The sequence below is a fragment of the Rattus norvegicus genome, chromosome 10 (assembly GCF_036323735.1).
Source record: "Rattus norvegicus strain BN/NHsdMcwi chromosome 10, GRCr8, whole genome shotgun sequence".
Classification (NCBI taxonomy): domain Eukaryota; kingdom Metazoa; phylum Chordata; class Mammalia; order Rodentia; family Muridae; genus Rattus; species Rattus norvegicus.
The window spans coordinates 84,110,368-84,136,479 of record NC_086028.1 but is presented as its reverse complement, the minus strand read 5'-3'; the positions used below and the strand labels follow the sequence as shown (position 1 = coordinate 84,136,479).

General features: G+C 48.6%; 1 protein-coding gene across 2 annotated transcripts; it reads right to left on the bottom strand.

Annotated features, from left to right (window-relative positions):
* Positions 1 to 675: 675 nt before the first annotated feature.
* Gsdma (gasdermin A) lies at positions 676 to 25,890 on the bottom strand. Of its 2 annotated transcripts, none has more exons than NM_001108297.1 (12): positions 13,076 to 13,166; positions 11,351 to 11,569; positions 11,006 to 11,186; positions 8,054 to 8,219; positions 7,071 to 7,167; positions 6,588 to 6,635; positions 6,210 to 6,236; positions 5,692 to 5,712; positions 4,908 to 5,062; positions 4,363 to 4,477; positions 2,608 to 2,681; positions 676 to 2,391 (listed from the first exon to the last, which is right to left on the bottom strand). In NM_001108297.1, the coding sequence occupies exons 2-12, from the start codon at positions 11,562 to 11,564 to the stop codon at positions 2,149 to 2,151; spliced, it is 1,341 nt and encodes a 446-aa protein (NP_001101767.1). In that variant the 5' UTR covers positions 11,565 to 11,569; positions 13,076 to 13,166; the 3' UTR covers positions 676 to 2,148. The 2 variants fall into 2 exon arrangements, with proteins under 2 accessions (NP_001101767.1, XP_006247409.1); XM_006247347.3 differs by lacking the exon at positions 13,076 to 13,166 and adding an exon at positions 25,750 to 25,890 and having other exon boundaries at positions 1,916 to 2,391.
* Positions 25,891 to 26,112: the final 222 nt, after the last annotated feature.

Here is a 26,112-nt window from a genome sequence, read left to right as displayed (position 1 = left end):
AGAGGTCCTGAGTTCAATTCCCAGCAACCACATGGTGGCTCCCAACCATCTGTAATGGGATCCGATGCCCTCTTCTGCTGTGTCTGAAGAGAACTTGCATGAATAAAATAAATACATCTTTAAAAAAATGCTTTAAAAGATCGTGTGTGTGTGTGTGTGTGTGTGTGTGTGTGTGTGTCTGTGTGTGTCTGTGTGCATGCGCACACATGTGTGCATCCATAATGGAGGCTCACAACCATCTATATACTCCAGTTCCCTCCAGGGATCCAACCCTCTCCTCTGGCCTCTGAGGGCACGAGGCACACAAGTGGTGCACACAGACACGTGCACGTAAGAGGGAAGAAAAGATGGAGACGTTTGAGGGATCAGGGTGAGAGGGTTCTGTTTGCTGCCTAGGCTGACAAGTGACTCTGATCCTCACAGGATGGGAGGAGAAAACCAACTCTCAAAGGTTGTCCCGTGATAGCATACCATGACACACACGCCCCCATGAATGTAAACAAACAAGACTGGTGACAGATGTTCAAAGCCAGCTGTAGGCAGAGGGTGAGGAGACCCCAGAAGTTTAATGAAATTATAATATCCGTACTGTTGCCTCCCACACCCATCCTCACTTGAGGGTTGAAAACAAACAAACGAATAAAAAAGCAAATATGATTTAAACCAGTGATTTAACTTCCCAACACCGCAACCCTTTAATCCAGTTCCTCGTGCTGTGGTGACCCCCAACCATAGGGTTATTTTGGTTGCTCCTTCATAGCAATTTTGCAACTGTTCTGAGTCGTAAGGTAAATATCTGATATGCAGGATATCTGGTATGTAACGCCTCTGAGTCATTTGACCTCCCGAAGGGGTCAAGACCCACAGGTCAAACCACTGTTTAAAAGGTTCAGGTCTGGGGTTGGGGATTTGGCTCAGTGGTAGAGCGCTTGCCTAGCAAGCACAAGGCCCTGGGTTTGGTTCCCAGCTCCGGAAAAAAAGAACCAAAAAAAAAAAAAAAGAAAAAGAAAAAAAAAAGGGTTTAGGTCTTATTCTTGGGTGCCCCTCCTTCCTCTTCCTCTAATTTAATTTTTTTTTGAGATAGGATCTCACCTTCATTTTCTACTTAATTCTTTTTTTTTTAAAGATTTATTTATTTATTATATATAAGTACACTGTAGCTGTCTTCAGACACACCAGAAGAGGGCATCAGATCCCATTACAGATGGTTGTGAGCCACCATGTGGTTGCTGGGATTTGAACTCAGGACCTCTGGAAGAGCAGTCAGTGCTCTTAACCACTGAGCCATCTCTCCAGCCCCCATTTTCTACATAATCAACATGAGAATGTGTTGTTTTGTGCTTGCATCATAGTCCTCTAGACCTCTCTTTCCCTCTCCCAAGCTCTCAACCATGGCTGGAGAACAGGGGCTCTTTGGTGAAGTCACACTGCTTCGATGATCTTCTCAAGTAAAGCAGACACTCTGAATTCTAACCCTCTGAGTTCCTGGAGCATTTTCCCGCCAGCCTGAGGACAGTGCGAGCAGTATCATGTGCTTATGGATAATGTCTGTTTCTTTACCTGGCACAAATGAACCATTCCCTTTACAGAAAAACCAGAAGACAGCTTGTCCTAGGGTTGACATAATATTTTCATTCATTCTTGAATGGCTAATATTTTTTCGGAGACACGCATGGGAAGTGAATGTGGTTTTTGTTGTGGTTGTTGTGTTGTTGTGGTTGTTGTTGTTGTTTTGAGACAGGGTTGTCTTGTGTAACTCTGGCTGTCCTGGAACTCACTCTGTAGACCAGGCTGGCCTCGAACTTAAGAGATTTACCTGCCTCTGCCTCAGGAATGCTGGGATTAAAGTCGTATACCCCACACACACTCCCACCCCAGCCCCCTCCCCCCCCTTTAATGAAGTGGCTCAAAGTAATAAGGGTTTGAATGATTCTGTATCTTCAGGATTTAAGCATCAGGAGATGGGCTTAGGGGGTGCTGAGCTGGAGGGCAGGGGATAGAGAGATGGTGAGGCAGGGGGAACTTGGTGACCATGGAGGAGCTGGCATTTCAGTTATCCTCAGCCTGGAGGCTCTGTAGTGTCTTGAGTGTTACAGATAGAGCACAGTGAGGCTGGGAGGCGTTAGGGAAGCAGGCCAAGAAGGTGCATTAGGAACCCATGCTTAGCAGCTGAAGGAGGGAGAGACCAGCGTAGAGGGCACAGAGGTGGGGGAGGGTGTCTGGATCCCACGTGTACTGGGGGCCGGACCTCTGGACTTCCAGGCCGCTTAGTCCCACCAGTGCTTCTGTTAGGGTCAGTTCCTCCTCCCCGAGGGAGGAGAGCAGGTCAGGCCGCAGGGGGAAGACACCTTCTTTATCTTGCAGGAAGTTCTGCTCCAAGGTGCTTTCAACCTGCAAGGGACCAAGGTGATCTGGAAATGAGGAACTGGAAAAGCTTTCTCTCTCCCCTCAGAGGCATGCTGATTAGCCTGGGCCTCTAGGGAGAGGAGAAGGCTCTCTTCTAGGGATAAGGCTGGGACCTCTGAACACAGCAGGTCTGCCTGGTCCCACCGGTTCTAGTGCTCCTTCCACCCCCAACTCCCCCTGACATCTGCCACTCTTCCTCACCAGTTTCAGTTGCAGTGGTAGGATCTCTTTCTCCAAGGATTTCACTAGAAGCTTCTGCTGGGCTTCACTTAGCACTGGAGGGAAAAATCAGGGAAGAAAAAAAATACGTTGCTGGTACAGAGGGAACTACAGACTTCAAATAGTGTTAGCATAATCATTTCAGTCCACACACATCCATCTGTCCATCCATCCATCTGTCCGTCTGTCCAGCCAGTCAGCCATCCCTCCATCTGTCCACAGCTGAATACCTGCTCTATAACACACACCTTTGCTGGCCATTAAATTAAAAAAAAAAAAAAAAGGTGTGATCCTTGACTGAAAAAAGTGACACACACCTTTAATCTCGGCATTTTGGAAGGTGGAGGGACATGGACCCCTGTGAGTCTGAGGCCAGATGGTTCTGCAGAGTGAGTTCCAGGCCAACCAGGGCTACAGAGTGAGACCTCGTCTTAAAAAAAAAAACAACAAAAAGAAAAGAAAACAAAACAAAACAAACAAAAAAAAACAAAAACAAAAAAACCGGCCAACCCAAATTCTAATCTTTGGAGGTAGTTTTGGGGAGATGTCATGTGTTTTCTGCTTGTTTTTGAGACAGGATCTCATTCTATAGCTCGGGTTAGATTAGGGTTGAACTAAAACTCACTCTGTGCCCCAGGTGGCCTCATATTTACAGTGATCCTCCTGCCTCAATTTCCTGAGTGCTGGGACTATAGGCATGAGGTACCTACCACACTGATTATCCAGCGTGTTAAGAGGGCCATAGCTGAGGGGTTTCCTTTGAGTTTGGCATTTGACAGAAAGTTCCCCACCCACCCACAATTTTTTTTTCCAGAGCTGGGGTCCGAACCCAGGGCCTTGCGCTTGCTAGGCAAGTGCTCTACCACTGAGCTAAATCCCCAACCCCCACAATTTTTTTTTTTTTGAGACAGTATCTCACTGTGTAGCTCTGGTTGTCTTGGAACTCACTATGTAGACCAGGCTGTCCTTGAACTCACAGAGATCCTCCTGCCTCTGTCTCTCCAGTGCTGGGATTAAAGGTGTGCCTCAGTCTGCCTAACTTCCCCCGACTTGTATATGTGTATATGTTGTGTGTACGCTCCAACATAAGCACATATGTGTTCAAGCACACTCAGGTGCATGCTATGGTGTGTATATGGAAGAAGAGGCCAATTTGCAGGGGTCCGCCCTCCCCTGTGTGGGTCTGCGAATTGAATTCGCATTGTCAGGCTCGGTGGCAAGCACCTTTACTCACTGAGCCATTTTATGGCCCTTGAAAAAAGTAGCAAACGTTTCAGCTTATGTCTAAAGGACATTTTTTTTAAAGTGGGAAAATGTGTCCTGTAGAGGGAAGGAGAAAATACAGGCACAATATCAGAAGAGTAGTGACTCTGAAATTAAAGCTAACAGGCGGGCAAGCTAACAGGTGGGCAGCAATAAGGAAATGATGGACTTGGTCCCATGCAGAAGGTTCAGAAATGTAGCAAAATATAAAAATAAAAATGAACCAACTGAAACTCTAGGAATGAAACCCTAGGTGATTTCTCTCTTCTCTCTCTCCCTCTCAAGTACGGGAATTGAACTCAGGGCCTTGTGTATATGTACACACACACACACACACACACACACACACACACACACACACACACTGTTGTAATATAAGCCACCTGGCATCCACTCATTCATTCATTTGGGAATTCATTCACATGATTTACTCTTGTAACAGAAAGAAACCCATTCAACCCACTTCTCGCTCACCTGTCAGAGCCCCAAGGAAGTATAGGATGGCGTCCATAGCATCCTTCGACAGCAGGACATCCTTGGGGAGTGCTTCCAGGGTCACTTCGTGTCCCTTGTCTAGAGCCCCTTCAAGCTGTGAGGAAAACTGAGTGACTACTTCCGGTAAAGATCTAACCTAGCACTTGGCACACAGTGACTCTGAACCGAGGCTGACTCTGTGGTCAGGTCCTAGTGTGCTGGACTGTTGGTAGGCTCCTTGATCCCTGGGTTTCAAACTCTGGAAGGTTCAAGCTGTTATCCAGCAGAGGGCGCCACAGGCCGATTGTTACCCTCTGGCCATCAGAGGGCGCGCACCACTTCCGGGAACCCTGAACTGGTGCTCTTTTTCAGTGGTGGCCCAGCAGCCGAGGTACACTTGGCCAGCCTTGGGCAGGCTGTCTATCTGCTATTTATTCCACAGCCTTTGGTCACCCTGTGCCATTGCCAGTTCCCTCTTCCCATCTGCAATGGCTGCCACCACCCAGACTCCCCTTCCCCGTGCTTCCAGCGTTCCGGTGTCTCACCGTATGCTCAAGGTCCTGGAGCTCTTTCTTCTTTCCTAGGAGATGTCTGAGGGAAGTGAGTAGGGAGCTTCGCCCCACTTGACTCAACTTCTCTATTTCTCGAGTCTCACGCCGAACCTCTTCTTTTAATGTCTTGAAGTCGTCGTGCATCTCCCCTAGAGGCACAGTTAATGTGGCAGGCACCCCTTCAGCTGGCGCCCTCTCGCCCTGTACATACGTTCTGTAGGCTTCGTGACACCTTCCTCAGGACCCGGTGCCCTGCTTCCAGCTTGAATCTGACTTTTCCTCTTTACCAAGGGGTGTGGTTGTACTTATATTACGAAGGATGGAGCAAAGAGGTGGACTAGACCCCCTGCCTTCAACTAACGTGACAGTCGCCTTAGGGTTACCACCATCGTCCCGTATCCTAGCATTCATCCTGTATCGGTGCGCAGTTGAATTCTGGTTTCAACTATGGCACCCAGACATTTAGGGGAAGCCTGTTTCCCCTTCTCTTGAGTTTGGGGATAAACAGCGGCTTTGGCAACTTATGCCCTATGACTGGCAGACCAGGACTGTTTCAGAGAGCATTGGGTCTGTAACCAGGGGTGGGGTGTGAGTTGCAGCCTGCCTGTTTCGCAGCTGAATCCTAAAAGTACATCTAGTCTGTGTTGGTGGTAATGGCTTCCTGGAAGTGGCTCTAATCCCAAGACCCAGGACTCAGCCTTTCCCTTCTCCTTCTATTCTAATGCTTCTCCCCCTACCTGTGTAGCAAAGTCTTGAAAGAATTCACAAAGCTCCTTACCGACATCAGATGCCTGGATCACTGAGAAAATAAGAGGCAAATAGACAGATAAGAACACAGTCCTTCAGAATGGCAGCCATCCCTTGGGGAGCATGAGAGAGCACCGCCCCTCTGAGATCTCGGCTGTCTTCAGAATCCTCTCGCTCTCATCCGGGGAGGCAGGAATGGACCAGAAGAACTAATACAATGTGAGAAGGGCACACAGGCTGAACTGGTATCACCCAGCAGCTGGGTGACTCAGCACCAGCTGCCCTAGTTACTGGCAGCAGATACATAGGGAACAGGTTACAGCTGACAACAAAGGTCTGGGGCAGCAGATCTCCTGGGCATCTTGTCTACTGATCTCCCCATTCTATTGTCATTCCTTTTATTGGAACTTCTTATCCTAACTTCTGATCGGAAGTTCTGCTGCAGTTGGCTGAGAGCTGTCCTACTATCTCTCCAGTCAGTCCCATGAAGGAGGGAAGAAGGCGAGGGTTTTGAACTTAAGGAAGTTGTGAAACCAAAGGAACACTTACGTATGAACTTCCCTTCTCCTGGCTTTTCTGAAAACACAAAAAGAACATCTGTCATGACCAACTCTTTGCTGCCTTTCCCTAAAGCCATTGCCAAGACACTGCAATGCATTATGGAAACACAGAGACTCTGCTAGACTCTGTTCAACTTTGGAATACACCCCACCTCCAAATCTCCCTGTTTCTGATTTGACCCTGTCTCTTTGTCCCTTCTGGGTAGAATTTATATCCTATACCCCTGTCCATCTGAGGACCCAGGAAACAAGAGCAGATGCTCTTGGGGGTAGATCATAGGAGCCACCGCTATTTTAGGGTGGTGGGAGACTTTACCAGATAACATTGGAGCAGGTGTTGAGGGAAGCCTGTAAACTGTGCACCTACCTCCGGGAGGGAAGGTTTGCATGCTGTCATTGTAAACGTGTGGGATGTCTGTAAGGAGCAAGAGAGGCATCAGGAGGTCATGACCTGCTCTCCACACCCTTCCTTCTTCAGCCTCAATCACAGAGCTCCTCGAATGCCCTATCTAATTCTTTACCCGACCTTTACTGCTGGAGGTTGTAAGCTCCCGAGTACACTAGCACAGCCTCCCACCCCCATCACCAATCTAGTACTGGTGTCAGGATCTGTCTCCTCCGTGGGCTTCCTGAGGTAGAGGCTACGCTCGTTTGGTCTTTGGGTCACCCCCTCCACAGCTCCCGCAGTGCCCAGGGACACCTGGAACTCAGGTCTCCTTCAGATCTTTTTTCCAGAGCAACCTTTCCTCTTTCTCCAGCAGTGGGTGCTGTAAGATGCTCCCCCCCCCATCCCCTCACAGGATGCCACTGCCCCTTATCTTGAGGTGGGAACATGCTGGGCTCTGCTCACCCCACTCATCTTTCCCATTGACCATCAGTTGTCTCACTCGATAAGCCAGGACACAGCCCTTGGGAATGGTTACAGCCTCCTTGTGGTTTAAGGATCCCTAGGATAACACAAGGGGAATCTGTAAGTTCTCTGAGATCCATTAGGAAGAGGGGCAGGATGCAGGGACTAAGGTCTGAGAGCCTTTGAGGACACAAGCAGTTGGAATGCCTTCAGTAGGATCTCCAGTTGTCTTTCTCTGTGCTCTGAACTTACGGGCCTTGAAGCCTTCTCATTCATTTCTTTTTTAAAAATATTCACTTATTTATTTTATGTATGTGAGTACACTGTAGCTGTCTTCAGATACACCAGAAGAGGGCATCAAATTTCATTACAGATGGTTCGGAGCCACCATGTGGTTGCTGGGACTTGAACTCAGGACCTCTGGAAGAGCAGTCAGTGCTCTTAACCACTGAGCCACCTCTCCAGCCCCCTTCCCATTCATTTCTAGTGGTCACCCCCTATCAAGCTATGCCTGCTTCTGGATTGGACAGGGGAAAGGAACTGGACGGACTTGCTCTAGCACCTGCCTGTGTATCATCCTGCCCCACATCCAGGTTCCTCCTTCCTCCACACCAGCTGCCCCATTCTTATCTCATTCAGGAAGTCTTCCTCTGGCTCCGGATCCCATGACATTCCTCTTGAACATCCTCACTGGATGCATGTATGGATGATAAGAGATGCACTCATTTCTACTGGGTTCTAAAAGACTTTCCGAAAGCAGTCATCATCCTGGGATCTTACCAGGTAGCCCAGGCTGACCTTGAACCTGTGACGACCCTTTTGCCTCTGTGGCATGTGGAAACCTGACCTGCTGGGTACCACTGAGCAAAGGAGGATCTCTCTCTCTCTCTCTCTCTCTCTCTCTCTCTCTCTCTCTGTGTGTGTGTGTGTGTGTGTGTGTGTGTGTGTGTGTGTGTTTCTATCTGTGTCTGTGTATAGCAAACCTGTAGTCCCAGTGGGGCAAAGAAGGGGAGAGAGAAGCAGCCCTCTGCCTTGCCAGCTCGCTCCAGAGTGACTTCCTGCACGGTTTCCACCACCTCCATCACCACATACAGGTTCTCCCCGCGTTCCCACATCTCCTTCAGAAATGGGTGATCTGCTGACAGTTTCCTTAGGCAGGAGAAGCACAAAGGCACCACAGTCAGTGTTTCCTACCACCTTTACCTTACATTATTTTACTTTTGAGACAGGGTCCCATTGTATAGCCTTGGCTGGCTTATGTAGACCAGGCTGGCCTTGAACTCACAGAGATCCACCTGCCTTTGCCTCTCAGCACTGGGACTAAAGGCGTGAGTCACCCCCTCCGTGTCTGCTTTTCAATCTGTCAATCATAGACAGTGTGGTACCAGGGAAGGAATGCAGGCTCAGATCAGGGCACAGTGCAAACTCAGACTTCTGCTTCCTGGCAGGGCAGCTGCCCAGTCTGAGTTGCCGCGCCTATAAAACACAGGTGACGCCGACTACCTCCCAGGGCGCCGAGATAAACTGTGCAAACAGCCACAGACTCAGCACCTGGCATCGCCACTTCCTCCTCCCCTTTGCTTCCGTATGAAAACATGTCTCTGCCCTTACAAAATCTGCTTTCGTTCCTGAATACTCCCTCAAATCACCACCCCGTTCCTCTCCTTCACCTCCTGGCAAATGTCTCAACAGCTGAGCCATTCTCACGGTCTGTCTTCATCACCCTTTGGAGCCTCACTCTGCTGAAATCACAGTGACCCCCCCCATTCACTAAACTTTGTGATTCCCCCTAACTGTGGACCACACTGGACCTCCTGTCCTGTCCCATTCCGGCCTTATCTTGGCTTCCATTTGCATGCTGCCTCTGCTCCTGTCTTTCTGGCTCCCAAATCACACACACACCATCTGACTTCCCTTTTCCCGTTGATTTGGAACCTTAATATTTTATGTCCTCTGAGATTTTGGTGGTGTGTGTGTGTGTGTGTGTGTGTGCGCACACGCGGGCGTGCGCGCGCGCGCGTTTGTATGTATGTGTGTGCTTGAGTGTGTGTGTGTGTGTGTGTGTGTGTGTGTGTAAGAAAGCATCAGATCCCCTGGAGCTGGAGTTACAGGTGCTTGTGAGCTCACTAATGAGTGAGACCTCGGAACTGAACTCGGGTCCTCTGCAAAAAGCATCAAGTGCTCTTAGCCACTAAGCCACCTCTCCAGTCCCCAAAATTCTGTTTTTATGCCTCGTCTCTCTGAGCGTCCAATGATTCCTACCACCTTAGTCTGTATCTTGCTGACCCCCACACATGCGTCTTTACCTCTCTGAGCTTCCAGCCCCTTTTCCTCCTACCCGTTGAACAGTCTCAGGTAGTACTCCAGCTGCACCACCACAGGAGCTGACAACCGTCCCCACAAAACTACAGCTCACTAGTCTTCCTGTTTGTCACCTGTTTGTCACCTTTAATGTCTTGTAATGACACAACCTAGGTCAAGACTTGGAGTCATCCTTAAAAAATCTGTCACCCTGAAGTCAGCTGCTGAGTTTAACCCACTTCGTCATCCTTTGCCGTAAGCCTGGCGCCCACTCCTCCCGTATCCGGCCACGCCTCCCTGCAACCCGGCCACACCTCCCTGCATCCCGTCCACACCTCTCAGCTCATGTCCTCATTTTATTTCTCTGACGGATAGCGGGACAGTGTGTTTCTGTCCACCTTCCTCTCTCTAATGCGCTTCTTCCATTTGTTCAGGTCAGTCACGACACACATCAGAGCAGCTTCAGGGTCCCGGTTGGGCTCCTTGACCTGTTTCTGGCTCCCACCTGCTCTGGGTCTACCCTCCCTCTTGTCTTCCATTTGTCCTTCCTTTGCATCTGGCTAGTTCATGGTTCCTGTTGGTTTTGAGACATCTCACCTGTTTGTCTCTGTAAGGCCCTTCTCCTTCCCTGCCTGACCCTGCCTGACCCGTCATTCAAGGTTAAACCCAAGACTACTGCCTCATGAGGATTTGCCTCAAGTCCCCAGCCAGAAGTCCCCTCCCTTGCTGCAAGTCCACCCGAATGCTCACCATGCACTTAAAGCTTCTTGCATTGGCTACAATGCTTTAAGTGCATGCTTATTGTCCTTGGTTTTTTGAGACAGCCTGTGTGGCCCTGGCTGTTCAGGAACTCACTCTGTAGACCAGGCTGGCCTCGAACTTAGAGATTCTCCTCTATCTGCCTCCCAAGGGTTGGGATTAAAGGAGTCTGCCACCACTGCCCGACTGAATAATTACTCTTGGGGACTGAACTCAGCATCTCTGGAAGAGCAGCCAGTGCTCTTAACCCCTGGGCCATCTCTCCAGCCTCGGATAATTATTCTTACGTGAGGTAGTTTTCACCCTCCTACACCTCAAGGTTCTTGGATGTACACCAGCACAGTAGGGTGCTTTACACTTAGTGAGAACTCTGCAAATGTTTACCGGGTGACTTGTCAAACACTCAGGACTCTCCTTCCCCTTCCGGCCCCTCCAGTCCTCACCTGCTTCTTTCAACTACTACTTAATTATTTAAAAGTCAGGTTCCCTGTCAAGCCAGACGCGTGCCAGAGCCTTGTATGAGCATCGTTTCTGCCACACCCCTTGTCCTCTGGGGCAGTGTTCCTTGTATATGGATGAAGCCAGCCTGAAGCTTGTTTAATGGGAGCCGAGCTCCGGCAGTCTCTGTAAGGAACAGTTACTACAAACTTCTTTTCCATTGCGTTTCACAGTCTTAGGGCTGAAGGAACCTTAGGACTTGTCCTGCATTCCCATGATGCCGTAGCAAAGAACACTCAGGTTCCTGACCACCTAGCTCTTCCCCACCCCCAGGAGAATTCTCTTCCGGGATTGGTAAAGTCAGGGTGAGGGGTCCACCCTTCCGCTTGCACTGCCCAACCCCATCCTGTCAGTCCCTCAGCCCCGTCCCCTCTCACCTCTCTTTGTGCAGGCTCTCCAGAGCCTTGGGAGCTACGCTGAGTGTCTGCACCTCCAGTGTGCTGCTTTGTGACAGGCCTGCGGTCCCCTTTACCTTCACTGTCTTCGGCACGTCCACGTCCCCCTCGACCCGGGCATCCAGCATATTCTTAAAGCTGAAGTTCCCGCCATCTGTTGGATCTGCGGGAGGGAAAAGACAGAAGGAGCTCAGCCGGGGAGCACCCCTCGAGAGAACTTTGGGCTAGCCGTATCAGGGAGAAGATCGAGAATCTTCCCTGTCGTCCAGATGGCTGGCCCTCGCCCCACGGCATCCTTTAGAGCCCAGCTATGCTTCAGAGGCTGACCTGAGGGGGTGTTGCCAGGCTCCAGCAGATCCAGGAGAGTGTAGTCGGTGCGGACGTAGCGGGCCCCCCAGAACAGTGTACTCTTCCTCTTCCTCAGCACCAGGCAAAAGGGATGGAAGCATTTGAAGTCAATGAGGCTGTCTAGGGGTGTCAGATCCCCTCGAGGGTTCAGCTGTCTAGCCAGCGCCCGGGTGACATTCTCGAACATAGTCATTGTCTCTGTGGAGAGGGAGATGGAGAACGTCAAGGTGGGCAAAGTCAAGGACTTTGTAAGGAGTTTGTCACCAGGCTTCACTCCTAGAGTTGGGAGAAGACAATTAGAGCTGCCTGGGTTTTTGGATGCTGGATCTGGAAGCAGCCCAAGGAGTCGTCCTTCCGTAATGGACAATCCTGAGTTCTAGAGTTCACACGGCTGGCACAAGATGCCAGCCCTCCTCTTTGCCAAGGGCTCTTTTCTCATCACACGTCCGTTTCTTCACAGCCGCAGAGCCCAGCTCTGCCATCATCAGAAGTGAAGCTCCCTCTCACACTAAGGCACAGTTGAAGCTAGCACCTGGGGACACTAGGAAAAGGACGCAACCGCCACTGGGCCCAGGAGCCTGGGCAGTCAGAGCTGAGCAGCTCCCCCAGTTGCCCATTCCTTGGCAAGGGTACACTTCCTTGTACCCCGAACTTTCCTCCCGCCCACCTCCTAGCAACATGGTATAAGTGGACCAGTTGCCCGGGTTCTACTTCTTTGCCTCTCTCTCTCTCTCTTTTTTTTTTTTTTTGGTTCTTTTTTTCAGAGCTGGGGACCAAACCCAGGGCCTTGCGCTTCCTAGGCAAGCGCTCTACCACTGAGCTAAATCCCCAACCCCCTTCTTTGCCTTTCTTAGTACTGCTTATGATATATCCCCTTTCCAATAGAAAGAATTCATATCCGTCCTGGAAGACTCAGCTCAGGTCACCTGGTTACCCCTCAGCTCTCCTGCTCACCCCTTTACTCCTCCCCTTTACTCCTTTGGGCACTTTGGTGACTCTGCCTGCATTCCCAAGGCACCTGGTACACCTGAAACACCTGCTAATTCACCACCTGTTCACCTGACTGCCTCGCCTACTCAACTGTGACTTCCTGGAGGGCAGGAAATGGGCCTCAGTCATCTCTGCAGCATCAGCACCAGGCACTGTGCTGCTAGAAAGGATAGAAAAGTGAATGTGGTCCTGAGAGACATGCTGCGGGGAGAGGGTCCAAAGAATGTGGGACCCGCAAGGACCGAAAGGTTGACATCTTAGGTCTCTGTCTTTGAAGTCCAGGAGACACACCCAGATTTTCCTGGTGGGTGGAAGAGGTCAGACACATCAGTTAGCCTCCATGGGCCCCACCTTTCTGTGGTACTTGACAGAGGCAGGGAAACAGGAGGTGCACACACAGATGTGTGGGGCATCCTGCTGTCTGTCTACAATGTGTTTTTTTTAGCTCTTGTTCCTGGAAGGGTTGGGATGGCATAGGTCTCTCCAGGGACCAACCGAGTGTACCTAGAAGTACCTGCCCTTCACCAGAGAGGCACTCAAAAGGCTACCTCTCTCTTCTCTCTCTAAGGTTTACCATAATTCCTATTCCCAGTGAAATCCAGGGGGACCTTATGGCCATGATAAAGAATAAGAAATCCCATGCCCGTTTGGTCCCACCCTTTCCCATAGATCCCCAGAATGTCCCCCTGCCTTCTCAGCTGTCATCGATCTTACCAGGGAGGGAGTGATGCTGGGTCCTGTCCGTCAGCTGGGTGTGTGGTGAGGAACCAGAACTTGTTCTTTCTACAGGTTGAGAGAACGACTGACCATCCCCTACCAGGACAGGCTGCTTTATATGTCCATGGAGGCGGGGATGTCGTCTCCCACAGACCCTGCCTGCCTCAATGACTCCACCCCTTTTTGTTCCACTTCCAGGAGAACAGCATCAACCTGTTTGAAGTTTGCCCCGCCTCAGGCCCTGGGCCCTGGCCTCCTAAGAGATGAGGGGGCGGGTAGGGATATGCCAGGCAGGTATCTGTGTAACCGGGGCTGGGACAGAAAGAAGTGGCGACTGAAAGTTTGCTTGTGGACTACGGGGAGCAAGGGAGGCAGTGGGAGTCGGGTGTGTGTGTGTGTGAATGAGTGCAGGAGTGATACAGGGTGGATCATGCTCTGGTGTCATTAGGGCCCATCCGGAAGCACCTGCAGCTCATCTGAGGCTTTGTGGGAATGATAAATGATAAGAAATCCTGTATGCTCAGGGACCACATACAGCAGGGCAGCTGAGAACCTTCCTTTCACCTTTGTGTGCATCATCCTGATCGCTACCTCTCTCTATGTGTATACGTGCACTGGCTACACATGCGTAGCTTGGCGCCAGTATGAACAGAAGTCTGGGGAGGCAGGATAGAGTGAGCTCAAATGGCCTCCCATGATTCAGAAGCACCTCTGCTTCTCTAAGGATGCGGAATATATGCGCACCCATACACAGTGGCGGATCCCAGCCTCGGTAACGACAGCCCAGGACGCATGCCGTGGGCATTCAGCTGTCTCCCGACAGGTCATTCAGGAACTTCTCTTCTCTTTCTTTCCTTGCTGATTGGAAATCATTTAAAAGAGGATTCCACAGGCATGGGCAGGGCTCCAGAATACAACTTATGAGACTTACTTCAAGGCTATGTGAAGAATTGCTTCCCCGAGACCTCTTTGGGGGCTGGAAGGAAGGAGGACAGAGTCTCGCTCTCCGCAAAACACCTTGAAAACTTTACTACTCTACTCTCTCAAATCCTCCTTCAACACTTTGCCCCACGTCTCTGGTCCCCATCCCTCATTCCTTTTTTGCCTCCATTCCCAACCCCTTCATGCCCTTCTGGCATAGCTGTCAGCCTCTGAGACAGCTCTAGTTGTTGTCCATGCTCATCTCCCTTAAGGGAGGCAGAGTCGAGGGCTTGGGTGCGTAGGATGGTTTTGTTATGTGAGCATACACGTGCAGAAGTGTGGTTGGTGTGTTATGCAAATCTGTTCTCTCTTTCCCCCTAGGTTTCTGCCCCCGTCTCTGTTTCTTTAATTCATTACACTGGTAGGCACCTGAGCTCCTGTATATAGTCCGGTGGTTGTGCAAACGCCTATCTCTTAATTAGCTCTTCAAAGATAGCCAAACCGAAAATTACCTCAGTCAGACATATGGGAATCTCTTCTCAGAGTCTATCTTCCTCTGGTGTCTGATGACCAAGGTTTCTTGTCTCATTCATCTTTGAAAGATCTATGGAGCAGCAGCTGAGTGAAGTCACACATGTGTCTGTCTGTCTTTCCTGGAAGTCCCCAAGTCCCCCTTCGGTTCTTTCCTGACCTCACATCTGGCTTCTTTCTCTTGGTGTCCATGCAGATCTCTCTCCAGCCTGATGTCATTCTCCTTATCCTACCTCCACCTCATTTCTGTCTTGTTGCACCATTTCCCCAGACTGACTAATGGTATTCTAAGCTCCGGGCTTAGAGGGCTCGAAGAAGGAAAGAGGAGGAGATACAGTGTGTTCAGGCATATCTCTGAGCTGTTGGCCTTCACACGCAGATGCCCTGGGATCTTCCATCCCAGAGCTCCTCTGTGGAGTTTATTTACTGTGGGAGCTGGGGTGTGTGTGTGAGTGTGTGTGTGTGCGCAAGTGTGGGGAGTGTATGAGTGTGAATGTGTATAAGTGTGAGAGTGTGTGAGTGAGAGTGTGTGTGAGTGTATGAGTGTGAGCATGTGAGTGTAAGTGTGAGAGTGTGTGAATGTGAGAGTGTGAGTGTGTGAATGTGTGTGTGCAAGTGTGTGAGTGTGTGAATGTGTATAAGTGTGAGAGAGTGTGAGTGTGTATGAGTGTATGAGTGTGAGCATGTGAGTGTAAGTGTGAGAGTGTGTGAATGTGAGAGTGTGAGTGTGTGTGAGTGTGAATGTGTGTGTGCAAGTGTGTGTGTGTGAATGTATGAGTGTGAATGTGTGTGTGAGTGTGTGAGTGTATGTGAGTGTATGTGAGTGTGTGAGTGTGAATGTGAGTGTGTGAATGTGTGTAACTGTGTGAATGTGAGTGTGTGAATGCGTGTAAGGACAAGAGTGTGTGAGTGTATGTGAGTGTATGTTGTGTGAGTATACGAGTGTGAGCGTGTGAGTGTAAGTGTGAGAGTGTGTGAATGTGAGAGTGTGAGTTTGTGAATGTATGTGAGTGTGAATGTGTGAGTGTGTGAATGTGTGTAAGTGTGAGTGTGTATGTGAGTGTGTGTGCGTGCAAGTGTGTGAGTGTGTGAGTGTGAGTATATGAGTGTGAATGTGTGTAACTGTGAGAGTGTGAGAGTGTGAGTGTGATTGTGTGAGTGTATGTGAGTGTGTGAGCGTGAATGTGTGAGCGTGTGAATGTGTGTAAGTGTGAGTGTGAATGTGAGTGTGTGAATGCGTGTAAGAGTGTGTGAGAGTATGTGAGTGTATGTTGTGTGTGAGTATATGAGTGTGAGCGTGAGAGTGTATGAATGTGAATGTGTGTGAGTGTGTGAATGTGTATAAGTGTGAGTGTGTGAGTGTGTGTGAGTGCAAGTGTGTGTATGAGTATGAGTGAGTGTAAGTGTGCAAGTTGTGCGAATGTGTGAATGTGAGTGTGTGTGAGCCTATGAGTGTGTGTGAGTGTGTGGTTTGAATAGTTACACTTGTCATGATGCACTTGTAAAAGTCAGAGGACAATTTTGGAGTCAAGTATTTCTTCCCACTTTTATGTAGTATCCAGAAAGTGAACCGCTCTTTTTTTTCTTTTGTTGAGCCTATATAACGGCTTGTCTCACGGGGAAGAGAACAACACAATAGGTTAGACTTTCTGTGTTCAGGGGAATATAGGCAAGAATTTAATTTGCATTTGAAAAAAATGTGTGTATATATGTATACATACATATATGAATTTGGCTAATCTGTGAGAAGTGTGTGTGTGAGTGTGTGTGTGTGTGTGTTGAATCTGTCTGTGTAGCCAAGGGTGACCTTGAACACGATTCTCTTGCCTCGGCCTCTTGAATTTTGAGGCTACAAAACTTGAATTGGCTACACCTATCTCTATAAGAACTTTTAAGTTCTTATTTTATTTGTGTTCATTTTATGTGTGAGTGTTTACTTGCACATACGTAAGTGTGACAAGAAGACAGTATTAGAGCCCCTCGAACTGTAGCTATAGGTAGTAAGGAGCCACCACATGGGTGCTGGGAACTAAACCCGGGTCCTCTGCAGGAGCAGCCAATGCTTGCTTGATTATTTATTTATTTATTCATATTTCATGTCTATGAGTACACTGTACACTGTAGCTGTCTTCAGACACACCAGAAGAGGGCATCGGATCCTGTCACAGATGGTTGTGAGCCACTATGTGGTTGCTGGGAATTGAACTCAGGACCTCTGGAAGAGCAGTCAGTGCTCTTAACTGCTAAGCCATCTCTCCAGCCCTTAGGCTGGCCTTTGTTTTTAATTATGTGAATGTGTGCATGTGTATGTAGGTGCCCATGGAGGCCAAGGGCGTGGGATCCCCCTGGAGTTGGAGTTACCATAGGTAGAAGCTGCCTAACGTGAGCTGAGCCACCTTCCAGCTCCTGTAAGAATTCCTGAGGTCAGGCTAGAGACCTGAGGGTGGGAGAGGGGGGAGGGGCAAAATAAACAAACAAACAAACCTAGAAAACTTTCGAAGTCAATTAAAATGGCTTAATTCCAAACTGAAAACTGTTGTGGGAGGGCGTGGTGCTGCAGTTGGTGGTAGGCTTTGATCTTTATCGCCCTCTGGTGGTCAGTCTATGTAAATGCTAGCAGAGGCTCATCCCGGATTCTCGGTATACATGCATAACGTATGTGCATGTGTATGTATGTATCATGCATTCATGCATACATGCATGTATGTGTTGCTACTTGGAACATGGAGATGGGAAAAGGAGGAAGTCCCCAGCTTCGTGCTCTTTGGAAAACTCGATGCCTCTTTCTGTCCCAGAGCTCTCTGAGGACAGACTTGGGCAGCAGGACAGAGCTTTCTTTCCTTATCACGTTTCTCCTTTCATTGCGGCTGACTTCACCCCTTGGAGGGGGCTAGCATAAGGAATGGAAAGCAGACCACAAGAGTCTGGATGGGAGTTGCTGATCCTGGCAAGAATGGGGAACTCTGGTGTCTGGAAGTCAGAGGCAGAGTGGGTTCTGAAATGCAGGAGACAAGTGTGCTGTGGGATGTTGGGTAGCCGGCCGGAGCAGCTGAGGGCAGCGACTCCTCACACAGACACATTCCCAGACTTTCTCCGGCAAGATGAGGAAAAGAGCCTGGAGGGAGATGCTGGGGCAGGAGGAAGCTGTTTTATATCTCACACCGGAGACTCAAGTTCTCAGCTTGCTTCTGCACCTCTCCTCCCCTCCCCTCCCCTCTTCCTTTTCTCTCCCCACCCTGTGTCTCTCTCCCCTTCTCCCCCTCTCCCCTTAATATATAATGCAGGCTGACCTCAAACTCCCAACTCCCCTGCCTCAGCCACTTGGGTGCTGGGATTGTAGTACCCTACCACATCAGCTTGTTGTTTTCCCTCTTTTCCTTTCTCTCCCTCATCCTCTCCCGCCCCACCCTTCCCCATCTCACATGCTGATAGAAACACAGAGACTACTGTTAGCATCCGCACCAACCTCTAGAAACCTCTTCTGTCAGCTGGCCCCCGGGACCTTCTTGAGCACCTGAGGGTGTGGCAGTGACCGGTGTCAGAGCTCCTTGTGGCTGGTGGGAGAGGCACAGCCTTCTCAGCTGGGATTGCTAGACCTGCTCAATGGGACGTAGCGTCCAGACCCTCTCTGAAGAGACTGGGTCTCAGCCAGGCCTATCCCTAGGCTCCACTTTCTCTAACCACAGTTGCAGCAGGATGAAACATCTGAAGAGTGGCTATTGTTGGCCCGTGCACAAAACATGGAGAAATACTAGGGGTCACAGAGCTATGTGGCAAGGCTCTTGGCTTTCGGTATAGAGAAACTTGTCTGGGGTGTGTGTGTGTGTGTGTGTGTGTGTGTGTGTGTGTGTGTGTGCGCGCGCACGTGCGTGCTTTTGTTTGTTTTTAGACGGGGTCTCACATAGCCTCCTCTGGCCTCAAACTCTCCATGTAGTTGAGAACTACCGATCCTCCTTCTCAGCCTCCTGACTTCTGGGATTTCAGCCGTTTGCCACCACAACCAGCTGTTTGCATATGTGGAAAGGCCAGAAAACAAAATCCCATCAGGGCTTAGTTGTCAACTCCTCATCCAGAGGTCCCTGAGCATGCCGACATGAGTAGAAGGACCTGGCTACTACTTGGAAGACATTCTGGCCTAGGATGGTTTCCGTCTGCAGAGGAAAGCAAAACAGAACCAATGAGCAACAACACCCCCCCCCCCCCAAAACACTTTGCACTAAGAGAGTCATCGATTTCAGGAGTGACCGGCAGCAAAAATCTTAAAATTCAGCTCCACCCTTATCCTTGATGACTCTAGGGGTAGGGGTGAGCAGAACCCGGCAAGGATTAGAACTCAAACACCTAAGTTCAGTACAGAAGCCTGTTAGGAGCCGGCGAGGTAGCCCTGAAGTCCCCCATGCTTTTTGACTGTTGGAGGATTCATCCATGACAGCTAGATGACCTCAAGCTCAATTTTGTCCTCTTGTAGTCTCAGGCTTATCCTGAAACCCCAGGGGCCACACTGGCTGGCTCGAACACAGTTTTTAGATTTATTTATTTTACGTATATGAGTGTTTTGTCTGCATATATATTTATATGCCACATATGTGCATAAGCACACACACACGCCTGGGGAGGCCAGAAGAAAGCATCAAATCCCTTGGAACTATAGTTATGGATGGCTGTGAGCCACATGCGGGTGTTGGGAACTGAATCCAGGTTTCTCTACAAGAACAAAAAAATGGTTTTAACTCCTGAGCCATCATCTCTCTAAGCCCTTGAATAATAATTCACGATTTAAGAAATCCTTTTCTTTTCATGAGAATGCGTGTCTGTGGTATCCATGTGCATGCATGTTCATGTGTGTCCGCTTGCATGCACTTGTGGAGACTTGAAGGTAGTTTTGGGAGTCTTTGTTGATTGGTCTCTTTCTTATTCATCAAGGCAAGGGCTCTCAATTGAAGTCCTCAATACCAGTCTACTAGTCAGCTTGCTCCAGTGAGTCTGTCCTCACCTTCTAATGCTGTGACTACAGGTAAGTCACCATGCCACCCAACATTTACAAAGATTCAGGACATCCAAGCTCTAGCCCCAGTGCCTTCCGCTTGCAGAACAAATGCTTTACCTCCAGGCCATCTTGCTAATCTCTGCCTTTAATGTTTGTTTTTATTTTATGTCTCGGAGGGTTTTGCCTTTGTATATGCATAGCACCATGTACCCTCAAAGGCCAGAAGGGGGCATCCGATCTCCTGGAACTGGAACTACAGGTGTAAACTGACTTGTGGATGCTGGGACTCAAACCCACAGCCTCTGCAAGAGCAGAAAGTGCTTTTAGCCCCTGAGCCATCTCTCCAGCCCCTTACCGTGAGTTTTTATTTGTTGTGCTTTTGCTGATAAACTATCTTTCCTTTTTGTATGACAATTTAGTACTTGTTTGTCGCGCCCACCTCGGCCAGCAAGGAAGACGCAAGACGATCGGATTCTTCTCAACAGCCTTTATTGCAGGACCACCTCATTGCTGATACAGGGACCTCGAGAGGCAAAAGCGCTCACCTTATATACACAACAGGCTGGGGCTATGCTAATTGTCTTTCAGGGATTGGCGGAGCACGAATCACCCCACTATCACCCCTGCTACTTGTCCTCCAGGGATTGGCGGAGCATGAACAACCTTATTAGCATGGTACCACCCCGGCCAGATTGACGCCAGGTGCAAACCCGAGCATGTGCAGTACTGTTGTTCACCACAGGAGGGCGCCGGATCACCTCATCCTATGGCCGCCCTGGCAAGGAGACAAGCCTGTGCATGCGCGATAAGTTGTTTACATCCAGACGGGGCTGGATGTTGGCGCCATCTTTGTTTTACCGCGCCTCTCCCTACATCTGCCCCTTTTTTGTTTAATAAAATGACTGGTCTAGATCTGGGTGTCACGTCAATCTTGTCATTGCTCCTGTCTTAGGTCGTTCCTGACAATGACTCGGAATTATCCGTCGTTGGGTTACCCTATCACCACTGGGCCCCGTGTCTTAGGTTGGTCCGAGCTCGAGGAAAGTTGCCCGTCTCTGGATACAATGACTCCACATGACAGTGACAAAAATGATCTAGGGTGAACTCTTAATCTTTCAAAGAGGCCAGCCATATGTTGGGAGAAGCACCATTTTCAATGGCGATCATAGCCTGGTAAACAACCACTTTGTGTCTGGCATGTTGTCTTTTTAAACGGCCAATAAGCCAGACCTACTCTGCATCCCAGGAGGACAATAGCTCCCCAGGCAAACATGCCCACCCACTCCTTAAAAAGGGAGAAAGCATTGGTAATCCATGAGGTAAAGTCTTCAACTGTGATGGGGTCCAGCATAGTGCTGTTGAGGACAGCAATCTGCATCAGCAATTGTCTTGATAGTTGCTCTGCTTTCATGGACCAGTTCCCTTTCAGATAATTCGAGATTTCTTTGCTTTGTTGAGAATGCTGAGAAAAGTTAGCTTGCAAAGGAGTAATGCATAAACCTCTAAGGGAGGAAATGCAGGACAGCTGTGTCATATGATACAGTGCTTCAATTTGTTCTTGAATTAAATCTATCCTTTGATTAGCTAATAGAAGGCCAGATGCCAAATGGGTATTAAATTCTTCTTGTATCTCTAGCGCCACTGCAGTTCTTTCTACAATCTGATTGACAGTCTCAGCCGTCTGCATTGTTTAGTCATGGTTATTGCGGCTGTAGTAGCTGCGGCAGCAGACAGCACAATAGCTGAAATTATAGCTGCCGTAATTCCAAAATCTCTTCTGGCTCTTAGCAAATTAAGAATAGGAAAGCTATCTGGGTTTGCCTCCACTGGGATTGGCACAAAGGAGGGAATCTTAACCATCACTGCGGTGTCGTTGGTGCCATCCCAGCATTCAGCTAAATAGCAGACTACATCAGAGCTATTACAATTTAAAACATCATTGCTTACATTAGTGCTTATGAGAAAGAAAAAGGTGATCTAACACATACTGAGGTACTAGTGGCAGTGTCATTTGCCAAGAGGCTATTATATTGAATATTGATCAACCTGGTATCATTTTTTCTGGTAGCTGAAACATTATACAGTGTGAAGTTCTCACCCATCAACCTAGCAAAGGGGGTCAGGGATGTATATGCCCCTTGTTCATTGGACAGCACCCATTGAAACCAAGGCCAGAGATTTTCCATGCCAGACTTATTCTGTTTCCAATTAAATTGTGTTTTGCTAAGAGGTGGGGAAAACTCAAATCCTGGCAAGATTTGTTTTGCTCTATGAAATGGACTCTGACATGGGGTAAAATCAGGTGGGAACCCTTGATATGGGGGGCAAGCGGGTAAGACTCTACGACGGGTAGAGTTATCCTGTGTATAGTTACCTTGCCCTGGGCGTGATGGAACGCTACAATTATGCATCATAATCAGTGTTGTAATGTTCAAATCAGCAGAACTATTGGCTGAAGTGTTCCCGCTGGCTGAAGAGACCCCCTGGGTATTTTGACTCAAAGCAGCCAGGATGATCCCGGTGTCCATTGTACTGCCGCTCATAGGATCCAACCAATTAGCTAATGTGGCTCTACGCAACCAAACACAGGGCAGGGAAGAGTTCTTTACAGTAAAACATAAGGTATGCGACAGAGAAACATTAGTGGCGGCATACCGTTGGGGCATTTCTCCATTTGGCACTATACAGGGAACATCACGCAAACAGGAGGTGGAGAAAAAGTTTGGCAAAACAGTAGAATTGCTATGAACTGGCATGGGTACTGGCCAGGATCTGGCAATAGCCCACAGGGTGATCGAATTAACCTGTATTACCATTCCCAGTAGTAATAGTAGGGTTTGTAGTTTCATCTTCAGGAAGAGCAGAAGGCAATTTTCAAGTCAAGCGCTCAGGTACCCAAATTGGATTTTCTTGATTCTGCGGGAAGACACAAACAGCTCCCCTAGATCTTGAAATCACGGGATCTGGGCCACGCCATTCATCAGTTAAGACATCCTTCCACTTTACTTCTGCATTAGTCACAGGTGTAGGAGCAGCATGGCGATCTGTGGCAGAGTGGCCATGCGCATCCAAAATTAAAAAATTTAGAGTAAAAAGAGCTAAAGAAAGTTGTTCTTTTGGTGTTCGGCTGCTGGCAATTCCCTCATTTTGTTTTTGTATAAGCTCTTTTAAGGTATGATGTGCTCTTTCCACAATTCCTTGACCCTGGGGATTGTATGGTAATCCTGTAGTATGACCGACCTGCATTGTCTGGCAAAATGCCTGAAAGGACTTTGCAGTGTAGGCAGGCCTGTTGTCTGTCTTGAGACTATCAGGCTTTCCCCAGGCTGCCCATGCCTCTAAGCAATGACTAATGGCATTACGAGCCTTTTCACCAGTCATCAGAGTGGCGTGTATAATACCGGAACAGGTATCAACAGAAACATGAGCATATTTTAAATTTCCAAATTCAGATATGTGTGTGACAGCCATTTGCCAAAGTTTTAGCGGGATCAGACCACAAGGGTTCATCCCCACCTGAGGAGGGTGGTGAAATTGAACACAATTCTGGCAACGTAACACCACATCACGGGCTGTAGCTCTAGAGATTTTAAAGTTTTGTTGAAGAGTAAAGGCAGGAACATGAAACTTTTGATGAAATTCTCTAGCGAGATCAACCGGAGCAGCATGAAAAATAAACTCTCTACGAGTACTAGCATCCACCAGGGCGTTATTACTGGCCATGGGACCAGGCAAATTAGTATGGGCTCGAATATGTTGTATGAAAAATTTATTTTTTCTGGCCCAAATCAATTTTTGTAATTCTAAGAGAATTTGACATATGGTACTAGTCGACCGAATTGGCCCTGCAATTTCAAGTGAGCACACAGCATTAACTACATAAGCAGAGTCAGAAATTAAATTAAAAGAATCATGAAATCTTTTAAAAACTTCCAATACAATTTTACATTCTGTAATTTGGGGGGTGCCTGGACTGTATTGAATTAAGACTGGTTCTTGAGAATCAACCATATAGGCACCTACACCTGTTTTGGAGCCATCTGTATAAATATCTAACGCTCCAGACAAAGGCTCTGAGGCAGTGACCTTAGGAAAGATCACTGGATGTTCAGTAAAAAATTGTAGCAAAGGATCCTTAGGATCGCCCTGCAGAGCCCTATATATTTGAGGGCCCTGGGGACATGGGCCCCGTTGTCCGTTTTTTGGTCGTGCACCACCATATCCTGTCAATAGGGGTTGGCCATCCAAGTCCTTCACAGATCGACACTCATTTGCCCAGTGGTTTCCCTTCTTACACCGTGGACATAGTCCAGGTTGCTTGGGTTTATCGCTAATTCTCCCCTTATTCCTTTCAGGACACTGTCTTCGATAATGCCCTTTATGGCCACATTTGAAACAGGTATCCGTGGTGGCGGTTTTTTCTAAGTGTATCACAGCTGCCGCTAGGCCAGCATTAGTCAATGGTCCTCCCAGTTCCCTGCAGACTTTCATCCAAATTTCTAAACCTTTATGTTTGAATGGGGTTATAGCAGTCCTACATTCTTTTGTACATTGCTCATACACTAACTGTTTAATGAGAGGCATGGCCATATCAGGGTCTCCGAAGATCTTGGTAGCGGTCTCTACCATGCGGGCTACAAAGTCTGAAAACGGCTCTGTGGGCCCTTGCAGGACCTTGGTAAGGTTCCCGGAGACTGTGCCCCTATTAGGCAGTGCTTTCCATGCCTTGATGGCTATTTCATTAATTTGGCTATAAACTTGTTCTGGATAACCAATCTGGTCCAGAGCGAATCTCCCTAGACCCAATAGCATGTCAGCATCCCAATGTCTCTGAGGGTCTACTCCTGAGGCCAGATTAATGGCGGCCTGAGTGTTAGCATATTCATAAAGGTAAGATTTCCAATCCAAGTATTGACCTGAGGAGAGGCAGGCTTTAGCCAGACTCCCCCAATCCCCAGGGGTGAGGCAATATCTAGCAATAGCCTCAAATTGAGCCACAACAAAAGCTGCACTGACCCCATAGGTTCTGACAGATTCTGCCAATTGCTTTATGGTCTTAAAATCAACGGGTTCATGATACTGATGCCCGTTAGCATCCAGAAATACTGGAAAACTTAATCCCATCTCTTTCCACACCTCTGGGCAAAAGGAAGTACCTTTTGCAGGCCTCGCCATGCTTTTATGTTGAGGGTTATATGGAGGTGCTGTTGGTATAACCGCTTTCTTGCCTAATTGTCTGCCTCATTGCCACGTGGTGTTAGCGTGCGGCCAGTCTGGATCATCTCTCTCTCTCTCATACTGAGCAGCCTCTTCCTCGAGATCAGCCTCATCATCCTCACTAAGCTCTGAATCATCTGACATTCCTAAGGTCAAGGCTTTTAAAGAGGGATATATCTTATTTGTTTCCTGGTCCTGATTATCCCCTTTTTTTATCTCTGCCTTCTCTCTGTTCCTTTTGTATCCTTTTCTTTTCTTTTCTTCCTTCGGGACCTTTTCTCCCTCCGACATACTTTCTTGTTGCTCTGCAAGGATTTTCTGACCTGTCCTAACGGCTTCCTCACATCGTCTATCCTCTAAGCAGGCACGGACCATTCGCCAAAGAGGTTTTGATTCGGGTTTAAGCTTGGCCTCTGTGGCTTCTCTATCCAGATCTTTTCCCAATTTGTCCCATGCTTGCAAGGTAAGAGATCCCGATACTATAAACCATGGAGCACAACGATCGCATTCATCAAGAAAGCTCAACAGGATTTTCCTTTCGATTTTGAGCTTACACCGATTGAGGAGTTCCTGGAGAGCTGTCAGGAGTGGGCTGGAATGTGAGTTTCCCATACTCAATGCACTTTTTTTTTTATTCTTTTTTTCGGAGCTGGGAACCGAACCCAGGGCCTTGCGCTTGCTAGGCAAGTGCTCTACCACTGATCTAAATCCCCAACCCCTCAATGCACTTATTTACGAGTGGTTTTACGAGCAGGGTGGGCTGACCTGTTTGTCTACACACGACTTCGTAGCCTGGCACTTGTTGGCTATTCCCAGCAAATGCACTCCCGTCTGGGACCTTGGCAATTCCAAAGAAAACAAAGAAGAAAAGAAACAAAATTACAAGTCCTACCCACAAAGGATCAATTGGAAACAACACTGCTGTAGACCACAGACTTTATAGCCTCTAAACCAAGGCTTTCATCCGTCTCTGCTTACCTCCAGAGAACTTGTCATCCCTTACCCGGGAACTTACCGACGTCGCCGTCCTGGATTTGAAGAGTCCTGAATCCACGAGGATGTCCTCGTTCCCCGTACAGGCCACCAGTTTGTCTCGCCCACCTCGGCCAGCAAGGAAGATGCAACACGGTCAGACTCTTCTCAACAGCCTTTATTGCAGGACCTCGAGCGGCAAAAGCGCTTGCCTTATATACAAACAGGCTGGGGCTATGCTAATTGTCTTTCAGGGATTGGCAGAGCACGAATCACCCCACTATCACCCCTGCTACTTGTCCTCCAGGGATTGGCGGAGCATGAACTACCCTATTAGCATGGTACCGCCCCGGCCAGATTGACACCAGGTGCAAACCCGCGCATGCGCAGTACTGTTGTTCACCAC

Excerpts from the sequence above, each read along its gene's own strand:
- Gsdma (XM_006247347.3), bottom strand. The coding sequence starts at position 11,564 with ATGACTATGTTCGAGAATGTCACCCGGGCGCTGGCTAGACAGCTGAAC. Across the intron at positions 11,187-11,350 it reads GCCTGGCAACACCCCCTCAG|ATCCAACAGATGGCGGGAAC; the intron begins GTCAGCCTCTGA and ends TCCCTCCCGCAG. Across the intron at positions 5,063-5,691 it reads GATCCAGGCATCTGATGTCG|GGGAGATGCACGACGACTTC; the intron begins GTAAGGAGCTTT and ends CTGTGCCTCTAG.